The sequence below is a fragment of the Egretta garzetta genome, unplaced genomic scaffold, assembly GCF_000687185.1.
Source record: "Egretta garzetta isolate BGI_Z169 unplaced genomic scaffold, ASM68718v1 scaffold137, whole genome shotgun sequence".
Taxonomy (NCBI): Eukaryota; Metazoa; Chordata; class Aves; order Pelecaniformes; family Ardeidae; genus Egretta; species Egretta garzetta.
This window is the reverse complement of record NW_009260139.1, coordinates 553,551-572,259: the sequence shown is the minus strand read 5'-3', so window position 1 is coordinate 572,259 and position 18,709 is coordinate 553,551. Positions and strand designations below refer to the sequence as shown.

General features: G+C 40.9%; 1 protein-coding gene across 1 annotated transcript in view; it reads right to left on the bottom strand.

Annotated features, from left to right (window-relative positions):
- Nucleotides 1-18,709, bottom strand: part of TYR (tyrosinase) — a 52,851-nt gene that overhangs the window by 1,230 nt on the left and 32,912 nt on the right. Inside the window, exon 4 of the mRNA XM_009641682.2 lies at nucleotides 8,104-8,285. Coding sequence (XP_009639977.1) covers nucleotides 8,104-8,285 — 182 coding nt within the window. The remainder of the gene's footprint in view (nucleotides 1-8,103; nucleotides 8,286-18,709) is intronic.

Below are 18,709 nucleotides of genomic sequence, written 5' to 3'. Positions count from 1 at the left end.
GACCCCTATGGTAATTTATTTTTAAATAGTGTTCATGCATCCGGACTGATTTAGATGTGCTTAACCATATTTAGTGTGCTATACCCCCACGAATGCTATAAATGTCTTCCTCCATCATGCATTTTCACTGGTGCCCAGAAAAGTAATCCCATATATCTTCTTGGATCATGGTGCTTCTGAGTGTCTGCTGTTACGTGCAATGTGCTCTGAAAAGATGCTTTGGGTTTGCAGTACCTTTAAGGCTAAGCTATCCTTAGCACTCGATGTCTGAATCACTTTCTGAGATGTAATTCCATTTTAGGCTGAGTTTAGGCAGTATACAGTTTGTTTGTCCCTACAACTCAGCTTCACTTTGGGGAATGTTTGGTTGCTATATCTCTGGTCCTTGTTTTCCAGTTAGTCCAACTTTGTATTCTGAGATTGTATTTGCAAGAGTCTGCATGTTCAGCCTTCTGCTTCTGACCTCATTAGACACATAAATGCTACATAACACTAAGAATTACAGAAAAATTAGGTTCTTGATGTTTCAGAGTGAACTCCACAAACCTCTGGGTTTGAGGTACATTATCTCTTCAATCCTTCATTTCTCATCTGTCAAAGGAGGACAGTACCATTCACTGAATACTTTGTATTGTGAATATAAATTAATACTTCTGCAGGACTCAGCTGCTATAGTGATCGGCACCAAAGAAAAGTGTTAGAAGAAACATCTTCAGGATAGCATTTTAAAAGTGTGCAATAAATCATACCTTAAGCTACACAGTGCTTAACTGAGAAAATTAAAATCAAAAGTAAAAAGCTTCAGACATCTGGTTCTTAATGAATGCTGTCTATGCCAGTGATGAGGTGGGGGTCTGGGGAAAAAATAGTGTGCAATTAAAGGTAATGCATACATGTAGAGGTGGAGCATGAATTATTGCTATACAGACAACTTTAATGCTGGCATTTCTTAACTCTGTGAGCTTGACTTTGTAACTCCAATATTTTTAACTCAACTCTTTTATGTTTATATTGCAAATGTCTAAATTAGAAACAATCTGTCTATTTAAACTGGAGTATTCATATGATAAAAGAAAATTGATACATAACAGGAACTTGATACTGTTCTAATGTTATGGAAAAAGAGAATTATTACAAAGTTCTCTTCCTTGCAGAATTTATCTGGGATATGAAGGTTTTCTAATTGACATCTTAAATTCGTACTTTGTCCTTGAACCATCTCCCTCCTCCATCAGTATTAGCTGGAGGTCTGAGCTATCTTCTTCCAGGTAAAACATAACATGACTTTGAGATGATGAGATGTCACGTTTCACAGCAGGGCCTTTCAGAAGGGATTAATCTATTTTATTATATCTTGATAGTCAGTCAAACATGCATCTCTTGCTTTCAGCCTCAGTCTGTACAGTTTCTGTAATTAGCTCAAAGCCAAAAGCCACCTCCTGGCACCTACTGCCTGTTTCTTTTTGCTGCACAAAAGGTGTTTGGCATCACTATCATAAAGTTGCCATGGCAACTCTTGGGTGTCAGGGGATGGAGCACCCCAGGACACCCTATAATCTGTTAATCTGTGACTCTAACACAACAGTAAACCTATGACTGGACTGCCCCCCCAGCCAATATCATGCAAACTGGGATGTCAAGTATTCCATTACCATAATTCTTTAATCTCTAACTGTGCAAGATCCAAGAGTACAAGCAACTGTGTTTGCTGTTGACTACCTGGGAAAAGTGTCAAGGGAGTGGCAGGGTGGGGCAGGGGGGTGGAAGGGGGGGATGGGGACAGACACAACACATAACTGCTTCATGGGAGACATTGGCCAATGCCAATTCCATTCCTTTTATACCAGTGTTTAGAGTCAAATGATAATCCTCACTAGAAGCTGCCATGAACATTGATTAAAACTGCCCTTTCAGTCAATAGGTTCATGACAAAGGAAGAGGAAGCCAGGTCAGGCTGGTGCTTGATATCTGCCCTCCTATTAATGACTAATACCAACTATATCTCCTCATCTTGCTTTCTCTGATAGAAAAATAGCAGTGATTAACCTCAGCCATGGTCTTAGCATTCAACTCTTGACATACTTTTTCTTCTCAAAGAGAGTGTTAGCTTTGGGTAACAGTAACAAATAATTCCTTACTCTTAAAACATCAGATAGTTCTTCTTAATATAATTTAAAAATACCAGGCAGTCCATTTTTTATGGGTTGCTGGAGGTCACTGAGAGGTTAGGAAACCACAACAGTGTAATTTAAGGTGAAGCAATGTGTGTCTCCTCTGTTTAGGGTAATAATGTGGACTTTCCATGAGGACTGAAGAAGAAATATGCTATGGCCAATCTATTACTGGGCATCCTGAAATCTTCCTTTAGCAGTAATGTCAAACTACATTATTGATATAATGGATCCCAAGGATGAAAACAAACACTTAATATTTAAAATATTTTGAAAGGATATTTATATATTTTAGATATTCCTTCTATGTAAACTAGAAGATGGCGAAGTCTTTCCAGGATTACTTCCAAAAACTCTGGCCAGTCAAGAAACTAATAAAAAAAAATGTCTATCATTTATCTATTACCATATGCCCCACTAATATGTTGGCAGTCTTGCTATTCAATTTTACATGTTTTTCTATCCCTAATACGGGTAGTAAAAGGGCACCAGATTTTAAAACAGAACTTGAGGCAGAACAAACATATCTTGTTAGGTCAAGCTTGCAACTTTTTTCTTATCCTTGTAAGCAAGTTTTTTCTATTTGGTTTCTGCCATTTCTTGTGTGTGTGTGGTTCACTGACTGTGTCCCTCTGGGTGGTCAAAGGAAATACCAGTGAGAATTCCACAAACAAAAACTAGGAAGATGAGCTGGGAGGGATTCTTGTTATTGAGTCCCTCAGTCTGTCTTAAGGCAGGATCACTTGTCTCTGCAGTGATGGAAAGCTCACAACTCACTAACTTAAACAGGGTCTCCTTCCAGCTCGGAAAGCCTTTTGCAACATTGTCTTCTGACAACAACTAGAGAAAATCTGGAGAAGACAGTCAGCCACAGTCCACTACCTTTGGACTGCAGGACATGCCATGCATGGGTGGTTGTGGGTTGTTTATGGTAGAGATACAGTATCTGATGGTGTAAACTCAAGCTGCTCCCTTTCAGTACTACCTTCAGCCCAAGGTGGGTAAATCGGGAAACTGTGACCCACCCTTCCTCCTGTGACTGACCCTAGAAACAGTGAGAATCCAGACCATTTCTGCATGACTAAAAACAGCTTTATAATTCAATTTTCAGTGCTGAAGTTGATTACAGTTGTCTCCACCTGTTACTTCTGTGTAGTAACATTGCTGTGGAGTCCTACGCACTCGCTGGCCGTGATGGCACATCCACAGAGTGGATTACTGGCTGTGTTGCTGGGTTAGAGTTAATTTTCTTCATAGTAGCTGGTATGGGGATTTGTGCTGGAAACAGTGTTGATAACACAGGGATGGTTTCATTACTGCTGAGCAGGGCTGATACAGAGTCAAGGATGCTCAGCATGTAAAGCTGGGGGAAGAAGAAGGAAGGGGGGGATGTTTGGAGTGATGGCGTTTGTCTTCCCAAGTCACCGTTACATGTGATGGAACCCTACCTTCCTGGAGATGGCTGAACCCCTACCTGCCCATGGGAAGTGGTGAATTAATTTCCTTGTTTTGTTTTGTTTTTCTTGTCTGTGCAGCTTTTGCTCTCCCCATTAAACTGTCTTTATCTCAACTCACCAGTTTTGTCACTTTTACCCTTCTGATTCTCTCCCCCATCCCACTGCAGGGGTCGTGAGTGAGTGTCTGAGTGGGGCTGAGTTGGAGCTGGGGTTAAACCACAATAGTAGCAAAAATTGATTACTTTGGAATGTCGAGAGGAGATAACTCAAATATCTCTGGGTGTATTTATAGAGCAATAGTGTTTACTTTTTCTTTGACAACCTCAGTTAATGCTTGCACTTCATAAGTGCTCTTTCAGTTTACTTATATAACTGTATCAAAAAAGAGGTCAGATCTGGCTATAGGATACCTGGTATCACCACACTGTATGCTACAAGGGTATTAATAACTCACCACAGGATAGTTTCCTACCCCTAAATAGCTCCCAGGAAAAAGAAAAAAAAAACCCCACACAAGTTTTTTAAATCCATATTTCTGTTGCTCCTTTAAGCATCATTATATAATCATCAAAATAACTGCTCGTGCTCTTTTTTTTTTTCTGAGGCATATATTTTTGCATCCAGTTTGCTTTGGTTCTCTCCTGTTTTAATCAACCTTAATCTACACCTCCTTATCTCTGCTTGAAGAAAACCGGGGGCCAAAATACTGTCTTCTCATCTTTTATTTAGTTCAGAAATGTAAACCGTTCCTCAAGACATAATTTCTCAGCTATTGTCCCCTTTAATTGCTTCCTATTCTCCCAGCATCCACATTTTATTGCACGTCACTATTTTATCACAGGCTCTTAACATGCGTAACATTGCCCTTTCATGTTGTGGCCAACAGTGCGTGCTCCTGTGTCATGAAACTCAGTAGAGTTCCTCCATGGCGATACCATATTTTCCAGCTGCCACATTTCCTACTTGCCTGGATGTGATTTTGCAACCAAATTGCTGAAGAGCCTGAAATAGAAATGAGCTGCAGTTGGATTCTGGGACTGAGCTCTCCTCCTGCAACACATCCCTGAGCAGCCTGACCTTCTGCATTGTAATCACAATGCCCCTATCCCTTGCTTTGCCCTGAGGGTCAAAGATCCTTAGTTAAGATGCCCAAAAATTGCAACTGATGGTTAGATTCCTGGGTTTATAGTCGGGTAGCTGCCTGCTTTTCCAAAAAAAATTTAAAAAAAGTGAATCACCTGGCTACACATGTAGTGGTCATCAAACTGTTCCCACCAAAAGAGGGAAATTTTCTGGGGAAAAAACAATGCTGTGTCTATGGATTTATCTGTTCCTATTTTTGGAAGAAAAAAAAAATAGGAAAGACTTAGTCCAGCCTCTGAAATCTAAGTGCTTGGAATAGCTCTTGCCATAGCAAATTGTTTTGACAGCTATTGCTAGGTGGTGTCGTTAGTCTTCCAAATCTTTTTTATTGATGCTAACAAATGTTCGTTTTCAGTAAGCCATGCGGGCTGTGGTAGTTTTACAGCTCATGGTTCTCATGTCAAGGAAAGCTGGATGTCTGCTCTGGTTTCTGCTCAGATCAGTTCCCCAGTAACTAGGCTCTGACATGTGTCTTCGATTCCTGAGGGATGGATTTCCATGCACACTGTTTGCGACCGCTTCTGCTTCAGGGCCATTGTATGTATAAAAATAAATGAAGCTGCAATTAAAATAACCACATACTGTCACACACTGATTTGCTTTTCAGTGGAAAGCAGGGCTTCAGGCATCAGTGTTTCCTTCGGGGATGTCACGGATGGAGTGATGCGCTTCACTCGTAAAAGAGAGAAGCAAAAATATACTTTATTGAGTTAACAAGGCTCAATGGTAAATGCCACAGTGGTTTAAAACAGCAACAATATAATATAGCGTTAAAATGCCATTTTTTCATTGGATTCTTTCCAAGTTTTATTTCTCATAACCAACCTTATCATGGTCTATGTAGTCCTCCTTCATCTCTACCAAGTTGCTAGTGCTGTGACTCAGAATTCCTGCCCTTGCTGCTTTCCTCCAGCTACTTCCTTTAAAAGCAAAGAATCCAGGTCTTGAAGACAGGATGGAGACAGGTCTTTGTGTGCTCATTCCTCACTCTGCCCTGTCCTCTTCCTCTGCATTTCCTCTTCCTCCTCATTTGGAAGAACTGCAGAAATGCTGCCTCTTCTTGACCACCCAGAACTTCTCTGCTATGAGGTTGGGATTTTTTTCTCTTTGTAACTTTTTCCTATTTGTCTAGTAACTCCTGGCTGCCAGTCCCAGAATTTGTCTTCTCGTTTCAGTACATGGGATCTTTTAGGGAGGGTCAGCAGGTTTTCCTGCTTCAGCAACTCTACCAAGAAGTTCCCTTTTACTCCTATGTTCCTCTGAACAGGAACACAGCATTCCTATCTGGAGAAAAGTCTGGGTTTAAACACTGGAGTACTGAGAAAACCCATATCTACATTTTGAGATTCCAGCCCATTTTCCGTTTGTAACCAGTTCTTCCCTTCAGATGAGAAAAGGCTTAAGGGGTTGAGCAACATCCAAGGATTATCTGGGCTTTCTAAATGGGGTTGAATTTCACTCTTTGTGTTGATCTTTCAAAATAATTAAGGTACTACTTTCTTTATCTCGGTGCTAAAAACATGGGCAGAATGTAATAAGAATTTAATTTTCTGAGGACCGCCTGATCCCCTGGGAAAAGGGAAGAGATCAGGAAGCAACAGAAATTAATTACTAAATGGTAAATAGTTTACCATTTGTTTCCTTTTGCAGTACCAATTCAGCACTCAGTGTTTCTGAAAGTCATGGTATTTGGCACTTTTTTTAGCAGTAAAATTTTAGGAATAACATGGTTTTAGGAAACTAGTGGCTTTCATTGAAAATATATATAAATATTTCTGATCTTCATCAGGTATAAAATCATAGTAACATGAATAAAAAGGCAAAAATACTACTGAGAAGACCAAACCAATAATTTTGATATTATATTTGAAGCATTTATTAGATTATTTTCTGTCTGAATACGTGGGGCTGATCAAACTTTTTATGGCATGTTAGGAGAAATATTGTCTTCTGCCCCTTGCTTGTAGTACTAAACCAGCCTTAACAATTATACAGGAGAGTTGCAGATTCCTTCTGTTACACAAAAAATAGTCAAAAATGTGATTTCTGGATGACTTTAAATCACAAGCTAGATTTTACTTGAGAAGTGAACAAGAAAAATGCATGATTGAGCAGTTCATGAAGTATGCAGAAACCATACCCCCATTAGTAAGCAAACTGTCAGAAAAGCACAGATGCCCCCAGAACTAATACTGTTTTGATAAAGACAAGAAGCAAGCAATAAGAATGCTAGCATCGCTAAAATGTCCCTGGTGGTTTGGCTACATAGTAATTGGACTTTCAGCTCTTAATTGCCTTTTAATTGAAAAGACACATTCACAGAAAATTTTCTGCCTCAAGCAGGAAATGCAAACATGCCCAGTAACCTACCTGTTCAGTGGCCAATGCTTTGCAAGGATGTCTGCATCCCACATCCCAGGTAGCTTTTGGCAGTAGTGAACGTAATGATCATTCCAATGGCCCAGTTTTATAAAGGATTGGGCCAAAGTATCCGAGAAATCCTCAGTTCCAGGGAACTTTACATCTTTAACAGATTTTAACCCTTCCCATACACAATAAGGAGGTCTGTATTACTCAGGCAAAACTACGAAGTCCACTACTCTGAGCATGAGACCTGGGCTCCCTGAGGTTCCCCAGTAGCTACAGCCTGAAGGGCCTCTGTCTTCCTTCTGCCAAGACACTCAACTCAAAACTTCATTTGAACAGCAACGCAAGTCAAAACCATCACTAAACAGTGCAAAATTAATTTGATTAAAGGAAATGAGCATTATGAATGATTAAATTGTCTTCATATAAATTACCATAGGGCAAGCACAAAGTCAGCAGATCCCTGTTTTAAGTGCTGCACAGACCTTATGTTGGTTTTTGGTGCCATGGTGAATTTTATTTCAGGTACTTAAGAGATCAGATTACAACTGTAAACTAGAAAGAAAGCTTTGCATCTGCCCTCCTTTAAACTGTGTCCAGAAATCTGAAAATCCCCCTGGTTCTGATTTGTGTTGCACTGTAACAGCTGAGCTGAGCAACTGGCAGATTCAAAATCCAGCACTTTTTCTCCCCAGTTCTGTTCATGAGCTGACCATTTGTGCCAGTTGCTGCTTTTAATAGGCTAGGATAGATAATATTGATGTCAGTGATTGATTTTTGTTGGAACTTTTCTAACGGTATCATGTTGACTCTTCATCAGACCAGAAATATGAGAACAAGCAGGTACAATTTGGAACTATATTCAGGGAAAAATCTGGAATGGAAGGATTTTTTAATATCTTCTAATTTTACAGACATATCCCAGATTATAGGCACAAATTTGACACCCAAAATAATAACGTTACCTGGTTCTTGTAGATACTCATAGTCATACCCCAGCTCTCTTGAGGATTTAAAAAATTCTCCATTTCTGTAAAGGGGGATAAAGGGGACCATGTAATTTTCTCGATTGTGCCCAATGGGTGCGTTGGCTGCTGGGTAAACTTCTAGCATGGGCCTGTGTCTTCTTAACCATCGCTCAAAAATGCTGTAGAAGAAAAAGCATGTCAATTAATGGTGGAGACTGGCAGAAATTTTCTTCCTGAAGATTAAAAAAAGTGTTTTTGTGAACCCTGGGGACAGAGTGGCATGCAATGACTTGTGTTCATATGCGTATAATGCTTTCCAAATCATTCAGGGTTAACTACTTCAGTGCTGAGTTCCCATGCAAGCCTACAAAAAGCAAAGGCCTGCAGTGCTGCAGAAAGGCTGAAATTGCTTTTCAATTCCATAAATACAATTCACTGCCTCACTGTGACCTGACTTCAATTTCTGCTCAGGAATTCACTTGGCTGTGAAGGGTAGAAAGAAAAGGACTAAAGACCTCAGGCCTTCCTCCTCAGCCTCAGAAACATTTATGGCTGGTTGTGAATGGTCTTGTTGCCAGGTGCTCAGTCCTGTTCCCCTTCTTCTGTTTTCTTACCAAGGCTTTTCACACCTGCATAAAAGGTATGGCTACACCATGGTTGGTTTGACATCATCAAGAAGGTGGAAACTTTTGAGGAAGAGGGGATTAGCTAAATGAGTCCAAAAACTTGATAAAGCAGGTGAGTTATCAGGAAATAATCTTTCTCCTGCCATAGCTTCTTCACTGACTTCGCTGTCTGAAAAGTTTTTACATACTCCTCTCCCCAGCTGCTGTTTTGCAGCTTTTTTTACCCTTTCTTAACTATGTTATCCCAGAGGCGCTACCACCATCACTGATGGGCTCAGCCTTGGCCAGTGGCGGGTCTGTCCTAGAGCTGTCTTGCATTGGTTCTGTCTGACGTGGGGCAGATTCTGCCATCTTCTCACAGAGGCCACCCTTGCAGCCCTCTCGATACTAAAACCTTGCCGCACAAACACAGTACAAGCTGTTACCCACACCTCTGACCTCAGCTGCTCCTTTCCATTTTTCTTTGCCAAAGGTTCTCCCATTAGCTGTCTGTCAGCACAGCGCTGTATGTCTGTTCTCTAACTTGGAAGCAGAAAGCTTAAAAGCTACAGTATGGGAAGAGTTTGTATTGACATTTTCAAGGCAGCTACTGGATGCATTTGGAAAGGGAAATTAACAACCCTCCAAAACATTCTCAGTTCTCCTCCCTTTAGGCCTGAGCTTTTCCTGCTCAATTCTTCACTTCCTTTCAATCCGCAGATCCTTTCCCTGATTCCCTGTTGCTTACACAGTGACCTTGGCTTGTCAGCAGACATCTGGGTGGTTGGAATAGGGGACTTAGCAAGATGCTGCAAGGGGAGCAGATGCAGGTATCTTATATGTGAAGAAAGGGGACCCCATGCTCAATCAGAAAATATTGGTAGGAGGAGACTATCAACATCAAGCTCAGGGAGGGCACTGAATTCATTTATCAGTTATGAAGGTGGAAATGGTCTAAAGACCTGTAGATGAGATATATTGAATTAATTTTTTTGATTCATTTAATTGAGATCTTGGCTCAGCAGTTGCTGCTCCCTGTCACTGGGTGCTGGCTGGAGGACACAGACTTTTCCCCCCTCTTATAATTATTAACCAGCTATTCAGGGACTCAAGCTATCTCAGAAACATAGACCCAAGTGCAAGTGCTCGGCAGTATCAGGATCTCTGCAGAGCATTCAGGGATTCTGCCAGTAGATTTTTACCTCCTGTCTTTGGGCAGTAATGTTGAGAAACACTCATCTTATCCCACCAAATTAAAGTCCTCTCACACTCATCAAAACAGAAGTAGGGCCAAAGCCTTGGTTCTTTTTTTAAGATCAAAAGATTTAATAGATGACAACATCACTATGTTCATACATCTTGTCAGCCCTTAACAATGCAGGTATTAATCTTGATTAAAATCTTCATTTGTGGATCTCTTCAGTTAATTTCATCAGCCCTGTCTAGAAAAACTCTTGTCAGAATAATAATGTTCAGATGAAGCTTTCAGATGGATAAATTTAAACAATGATATCAAGGCTTCAGCTGCAGTTATCACGAGAAAGTTTGAACAGAAATTGCAATTAGATTACTTCTTTGGAGAACTGCATAGAGAAATTCAGTAATCATTTAAAAAGTCATAGAATATAAAGGAAACTAGGACATTTGTTTAGCTTGAAGGGAGTAGGGGTGCATGTTGGACTCCAATCCTTTCCCTGCCTACCTTTTACTTGTGTCTTGGGCAAGGCACCCTGGCTATCAGTGCCATGTTTTCCTAGCAGTTGTAGATAGGAGCTGAGATAGCTCTTCTCTGAAGCACAGGGCTGTTAGATGTACAGAGATACTTTGGCTATGGGAACATGGTAATATTTTAAGAAAGCATCAGAGATAGGACTTGGATCAGATTTTCAAAGTCTGCTGATGATCCATACCCTAACTTTTGAATGGTCAATCTGAGGTACTTCTTGAGGCATGATTTTTAGAAAATGCTGAACAGTCACATTCTGAAAATCTGGTGGGCTGATGAGCACAAGGTTCAGAGCTAGAAGTCATCATTCGCCTGAAATAGCTTTGTATGACATGCCCTGAAATGCAGCATCCTTTCTGGATGACTTAAATGTTGCTGTTTCATAAGCAGCTTCAAGAAGAATCCTTAGGCCAGTAATCTTTCAAGCAGAATGCAAATGCAAAGCATTTCCATGGAAATGAACATATGTACTTCTGGATTCCTTCATTTGCGGTGTGGTTCCCACACTAGATATCAAGCTTTTCTTAGCAGTAGGAAGAGCATTGAATTGCCTGCCCTTGTGGGGACCTTTCGATTTAAACGTAATCATATGCCTCTAATTACTGATAGGATGAGTTGTGCTGATGCACAAGATGTGTTGCACAATTCATTGTTTATGATGAGTTCTCTCCTTTAGCCAGCATAAAACCATATAATCTTTACTGAAATCAGTTTCAGCTAACATATCTGTATGCCTCTACAGAAATCTCAGAAATGTCCTTTAGGGTTTTAAGTCACACTTTCCATTACTCCCTTTAGAATAGCTGGTCCTGTGCATTTATCTTGGGGTTTTTTTTGTTTGGGTTTTTTTCTTTTTTGACACTTTGAAAGATTGGGATCATATTCTGCTTGCTAATAAAGCAGTTGGGTGAAGTTGCATTTATTCTTTCCACTTAAAGTCTTGTTCCCAGCTTGTTCAGTAAGATGGGCTCAAAGTACTCATTTTTTCTAGGCAAGATAATGCATGATGCTCTGTATTTTCATGAGGTTGTTCATGGTTTTCTTCTTTTTCCTGAGAAAACTGACAGATTCAATTTATCAGTAGTATTTTTTACATCTCATCTCTTTGTATTTCTCCCTTTAAAAGGGTGTCACTTCCATTTCCCTGCCTTACTCATATTTTGTAAGAAAAGTTATGAAAGAAGGAACCTTACCCTAGTCTTTCAAGAAAGCTTTCCCAGCTGAGTGGAAAAAGGAACCTCCCAGTTGCATCCAGCTGGGGAGAAAATCCATGGATAGGATACAGCTTAAGCTGTATCTCTGTTGTGAAGTACAAATAATTCTTGTTGGGCACCATAAGCCATTTCATATCAGAGAGTTATATTTTTTAACACCCCAACTAAGGCTTTTAACTCCCTTCATACATTTTTAAGGAAAACCGAAATCCTAAAGTAGCCTATGTCTTTTATTATTGGCCAGGTAGTGACATTGGCACAGTGCCCCTATCCTTGGGGACTTGTCTTAACTGAAAAGTCTTGGGCTACTGGTTGACAGCTGGCTGAATATGAGCCAGCAGTGTGCCCAGGTGGCCAAAAAGGCCAATGGCATCTTGGTCTGTATCAGAAATAGTGTGACCAGTAGGAGTAGGGAAGTGATCGTGCCCCTGTACTCGGTGCTGGTGAGGCCGCACCTCAAATACTGTGTTCAGTTTTGGGCCCCTCACTACAAGAAAGACATTGCATTGCTGGAACATGTCCAGAGGAGAGCAACCAAGCTGGTGAGGGGTCTGGAACACAAGGCTGATGGGGAGCGGCTGAGGGAACTGGGTTTGTTCAGCCTGAAGAAGAGGAGGCTGAGGCGAGACCTGATCACCCTCTACAACTACCTGAAAGGAGGCTGTAGGGAGGTGGGGGTCGGTCTCTTCTCCCTGGTAACAGATGATAGGACGAGGGGGAAAGGTTTGAAGCTGCACCAGGGCAGGTTTGGGCTAGACATTAGGAAAAACTTCTTCACCGAAAGGGTTGTCAGGCTCTGGAATGGGCTGCCCAGGGAGGTGGTAGAGTCCTCCTCCCTGGAGGTATTTAAAAGAAGGATAGATGAGGTGCTTAGGGACATGGTTTAGTGGTGGGATGTCAGGGTTAGGTTAACAGTTGGACTCGATGATCTCAAAGGTCTTTTCCAACCAAAATGATTCTATGATTCTATGATTCTAAAAAAAAAGTTTATCTGGAGAAAATAATCACACTGTCCTTTGTTTCAGAGTACTGGGACCACTGAATTGCACATTGTAGGATACTTTTTCCCTCACATAGTGTGCTTTCTCCATCCCTGGCTACATTTAAGGCAGTTAGTGTCAGTTATTCTCTCCTTCATGCAGTGCTGTCCTTTCTGTAGGCAAAGAATGCATCTGAACAGCTACAATGGAATATCTGACAATTCTTCCATGTGCCTTGGCCTACAGAAATGGTTGCTTTATCTGATAACGGGCATGTGGTTTCCATGACAGGGAGAAATCAGTACTTCCATCATCAGATGTTGATCCACTTACTGTTGATAGAAGTTTTTCTTTTCTTCCCTTAAAAGCAGTCATGTTGTAAGTTAATTTCTTATAGTACCTTGAGAATATATACTTGTTTTCTGTGCTTTGCTTAGTAGCTGCAAACTTGGAAGAGCTTAGAGCTGCAGAATTAAAGCCACATGCAGAGAGAGAAAATTCTGATGCAATTAGCTGATCCCTTCACGGAGTGACAAAGTTCCCAGTAGAAAACTCAAGATTGCAGCAGAACAGCAGACCTGAACTCCCTGGAAATCTTGGTTATCTTGGCAAACCACTCTATTATGTCGTCTTTGTATGAACCTCTGCATCCTCCCCTGGCCCTGAGAGCCTAACAAACAGGACTATGAATTAAATGATACCCAAAGGGTCATTTTGTCCCACATTTCATCTCTTTCTTGATGTAATGAGACTAAAGGTAACAAAAAGACAGCTAAAGAATCAGATCAGGGCTCTGTGATACCCAATCTCCATATTTCTTCTGTGAAAAAAAAAGCACTAGGGAGAAGTCCAGTGAGAGAGAAATCTGTCTGACTCTTAGAGCAGTCTGGTTGGTTACCTTCTTCCTCAGCAAGCAGACAAAGAGGGCAAGGAGATAATTAGTTGTTTGTATAGGTAGGAGTGACATCTTCCAGCCATGAAGGCTTTTTTAGCATTGCAATTCCAGCTAGACTGGTGTCATTTGGCAGTGTTGAGGAGAGAAGACGGGATGTGACCATGGTGGGGAATACAAGGAGGGATAAAGGAAAGAAGAGAAGAGCTAATCAAAAGTCATCTGGAATTGTATTCAGGGAATGAAAATGGGGAGAATCCAACCTGGGATCTAGCAGGAATAAACCATAAATACTCCAGGGTGACAACTCTTACCTAGAAGGGTCATGAGCAATCAGGAGTTAAGAAATAGAAATGTAAAATATGGAAATGAATGAACTGAAATGGAGATCGGTCTCTAGATAGCCCTAATGCCCTTTGTATTTCTTCAGCAGCAAGCAAAAGTGACTCAGAAGAGGTAGCTTTTATTTAAAGGCCTTGGACAGATTAAAAAATAATTCTATCTAGATTAGAACAAAGACTGTTTCCATCTAGAAGCCTTCTTCCTTTTCCTGAAGAAATCAAAACTGCATGTCCCAAATAAGAGGATAAGGAACTGAAAGGGACAGGAGAATAACGAATTTTGAAAGATTTCCTGCCTCACATTTAGAACTCAAAAGGGCTCAATTTCTCTATATTGCACTTATGAAGTAGAAATGATTTTGTAGTGGTTGTTTTATTAAAGTAAATATTAAAGGTTTTAGAATTACTAATTATGATAATCAACAGTCTATGCAAAGACCATTTTTGTGGTATGAAATAGTATTTTACTTTTATCAAATGAGTGGAACTTAGACAAATTTAAGCTAAAATAAGGCTCAGTGTTTGTATTTAAACATTGAGAAAATGGATCTGTGGACATGATAAACTCACTATCACTTAAACTCTGTGGTTCAGTCAGAAGTCTCATGCTTGATGCAGAAATAGCTAAGGGAGGTTATCTGGTCAGAAGGATTCCCAAAGAGTCATAAAAGCAAAGAATATTCTTCCCACATATTAGAGAAATTTTAGAAAGGGTTAGAGGCCCCATTTTACTTCTAGAGAAAATAGGCACAGAGTAAAAATTACTTGCCTAAGTTGACATTAGACATGCTGTGGTGGAGTGGGACCTCAGCTATGGTGCCACTTTGTGCCTACCAAACTATGATCCCTCTTGGAGTCTGGTTATACAAGTCATGTAGTCTCAATTTTATTTAAGTTTTTTTGCTGTGTATCTGTATACAGATATCTCTGTTAGTGAGCTTAATACTTGTGTGTACCAGCATTGATAGGTCTAAGGAGCTGGTACATGGTAAAAAGTAATAAAGATTCCCACCTGGTATGTTGATGCTTTGGTAGTTCAAATTTTCATTCTAGAGAAATATACTTTGCTTTCGCAAAGAGTTTTAGTGTGGTAAGGTGCTTTTGCAGAGAAAATTAAAGCCATCTATAAAGGACATGGATATATCACTTCCATTTAATTGCATATAAATAGACCTGAATATTTTCCTTGTTCTGCTCCATACATACCAGATTATACAAAGTGAAATGAAATGAGCCTTAGTGGAAAATTAATTTGAAAAAGACCCCTTGGTTTAAAGAATAGGGGGAAAAAATAAGACTGATTTGAGGATGATTAAAAAAAGGCCACCAATATATATTTCTGAATTCATATTATTCTATGAATAATATATGCAATGGGATTATAGCTAATGAAAGGATGAGTCAAGAAATAAATGGGTTTATGTTGCCAGTGGGAAATACCAAGCAGAATAGAAGAACACTGCTGTATATAGGCTGGATAACTTCATACTGTTCCAGATAGTGTTGCGTGCTCTGAAAAAAAGAAGTTGCTCACAGGAAAGAAATCTTAAAACTTGGAGAAAGGAGAGTAAAACAATGAGAATAAGCATTTTCTTTATCGTTTTGAAAAGAGTCTCTCCTAAGAGCCATTTCCCAACAGTGTGCCTCCACAGTCATGAGCAGAGCTACACTTTACCAATTACCGTGTAGGAGGAGAAACCAGACCTTAAATATCTGTTATTAAAGATTTCTTTGTATTGAGTTACTGCAGAGACACTGACACAGAGTGTAAACCTAACTGGCCCTTCAAGAAGATTTTCTAGGAGAATTTTAATCTGGTGTGTTTTACCTTGCAATTAAGGACAGATGGAGAGAGGGAAAGTGGGAAGAAGAGGGTTTGGTACCTCTATATGAATTCCTCTGATATGCAACCAGGAACATGTGTCACGCTGCAGGTGTCCCGAGTGGGAGGACTACAGTTCCCTTAAGGTGAAGTGCCATGGTCAATCTAGGTCCATACCGCTACAGAGGACACAGTCCTGCTTTCCTCCTACCTTCCTATCCTCACTTTCCTTGTAAGCATTTGCACAGCCATGACATAACCAAGATTAAGGAACTGATTTGGTTTAAAACCAAACATCTCATTTGTTTTTATTTGTTCTGGGATAGCTGAGGTGAGGTGAAGTCATGGACCTGATTCATCATGCTTTGGCATGATGGTCTGTATCAGCACAAGGGAGGAACGGTGAGCACCTCCAGGTAGCACTAACTGGTGAGAAGGACGGTTTCTTCTTCTTAACCTATGTGCCAAGTTAAGCTGACTTAAAGTAACAGTGAAACTGTGCCCTTTTTTCTCAGTAGCCTGATAAATCCATGCCTCAGCTAAGCCTGCACACAGACAGTACTTACAGTTCAGCTGCTAGGTGGCAACTTTGTAAGCCACTAATAGTTTGGTCACATTCAAATATGAAGTCATCTCACTACTTGTGCCAGATTTCAAACAGACTTTCATTCCTCATCTACAGTTGTGAGACTGAGGCTAGATCAGGCTGCAGAAGGAAGGCAGAACATTGTTGCTTAGAGCTCGTTTATACAATTTATTTCAGTATCATGAGATCTGACATTCCGTAAAAGAAATCTGGCAAGCAATATGTATTTGCATTTGGAAAGAAAGGGAAAAGGAAACAAACTGAGGAAAGCTGAAATGCCAGTCCAAGGGCTGTGATTACACAGTAGTCATCACTTTGAAAGTTGGCACTAGTCAGCTGGTATTACAAAGTCACCTCAGGTAATTCCCATCCCAAGCATTTGAGGGAAACATTGGTGCTTCACTCCTGGAAGAACTGCGAATGCTGAGATTGTGAAGTCAAGGCACCGTTTGCCAACGTATGCGGTTTTATTGCAGTGTCATTTTTTTCTTTTTGTTTTAAGTTGGCTAAAGGCACTACGGGGACTCTCAGGCAGACTGTAAACAAATTGCACTGGTCATAACGCAAATGTCTGATTAAAGATTAAGATGCTCCCCTCAGTTATTGTGAGAAAGCCATCCAAGGCCTCTGAGGCTATGTCTCCCCTGCAGTTGAATCACCGCTGAGCACTGCCCTGGGTTACAGTGCTCGCTCTGTGTCCAGTCCCAGATGCTGGAGAACATCCAGGCTTCCACCATTTCTTCCAAGCTGCAGCATGTGGCAAGCACCCTTGGGCACAACCCCTCTTCCACAAACCCTTGCAGTACCACTGTCAAGTTGCTTCTATGCCAGTCCTTGGACAGGCTACCAGAGACCTGTTTGTGCATACGTGCGTGTGTGTGTCTGCCTGTGGGTGATCCAGGGGCAGTTACTGGGTAGACTGGGTATCTAAGACCAGTTATGTGGGGATACAGACTGTGCGTGTATACATTTATACATATGTATATGTATTTTCCCATAACAGGCTTTCATCCTGGTCAGCCAAAGTGGGCAAGAGGATGAGGTTGCTGGTGCTATTAGAATTTGTGTGAGTGCTGTATTTCTTGTGTTGATTTGTGTAGCTGGTCAAGCACATAAGCATACATGCATATATGCAAATATATAAATATTGTGTGTATGTGTGCTTATTGGGAATACATGCTCAGCCTCACTACTGGTTGGACCGAGGAACACGGAGCTGTGGTAGCTATACCACTATTGGGCTAGTAGATTTGTCAACCCCTAACACTGTAAACACAGACTTGTACAAAGCAGACAAAAAAGGGTGTTTTAGCCCAGGGGAGCTGTTCCCTCATATAATGTTGTGCTTCTGATCCTTTTGTTGGAGCATATACTCCCATGTAGATCAATTATATATCTTTGAAATATGAATATTCATTTGCAGGAAAAGTCTGGCCCACTTTGTTGTTTCCCTTTACTCTGCCTTCTGAACCAAAAGGTTGTTTGTTTTGGTGGACCACAGTGGCCTAGACCACCCACAACACTGAGGGGCAATGTGCAGATGATACCAAGCCCTTTACTTACTCAGCCAGATTGACACTGGCCACAGGCTGCCTCCTAAAGGACCATTCTCTGGATGAGGTATAATAACCTGCACCATGCTGACACCTTCCCACCCATTACAAAGTACCACCAGAGCCGGGGAGCCATGTGGTGCCTGAGGATCTTGGCACTGCTCTCCTTCACCATCCCACTACAAGCATCTGCACTTCCTTCCATCTCCTTTGTTCTCATTCATGGCACTGCACAACCTGGGAGGTTGGAAAGCATCAGGTAAAGGAAACAAGAGGGAGGGAGATGGTAAGGGTATAGTCCCACACAACCAATCCCAGCTAAGAGACAACCAATGCCACTTTCTTTGCCCACGTCTTACTCTGCTGAAAGCTTCAAGGTTACTGCAGCTGCTGGGGTTATGAGATGTTTTTAATATTCCCTCTACCAATGTCACTTAGAGCAGTTTTCCCCCTTATCTTTAAAATGCCCTCAATACCTCTGTAGTGTTAGGGGAAAAGAAAGAAAGCATCTTCAGCCTTTTCAGCTGAAATTCTTTCTCTTTATGTCAAACAATTTAAATATCCATAGACATTTTGAGAAGATGCAGTTGGATCTCTCATTGCTACTTTGCAAGCTCATTTGGGTGCAGAGGGCTACACAGCTTCCAATCAATGCTCCAAAAATCATGTAGTGCTCCAAGTGTTTCTCTTCTAGAATAAAAGAGGCAGCAGCTCCTCCAATCTCTATTGTGAGAAAAAGCTCCTCAGGCACCAGAGTCCTGCAGAGGATTCATGCAGAATGATCCTGAGCAGAGATCACTGGTGGTGGTGTAGGATCAAGTGCCTCTCCTCTCTTGGAGAGAGCTGCTGAAGTCCTGCATTTCTGTTCCCTGTTTGCTTTACCA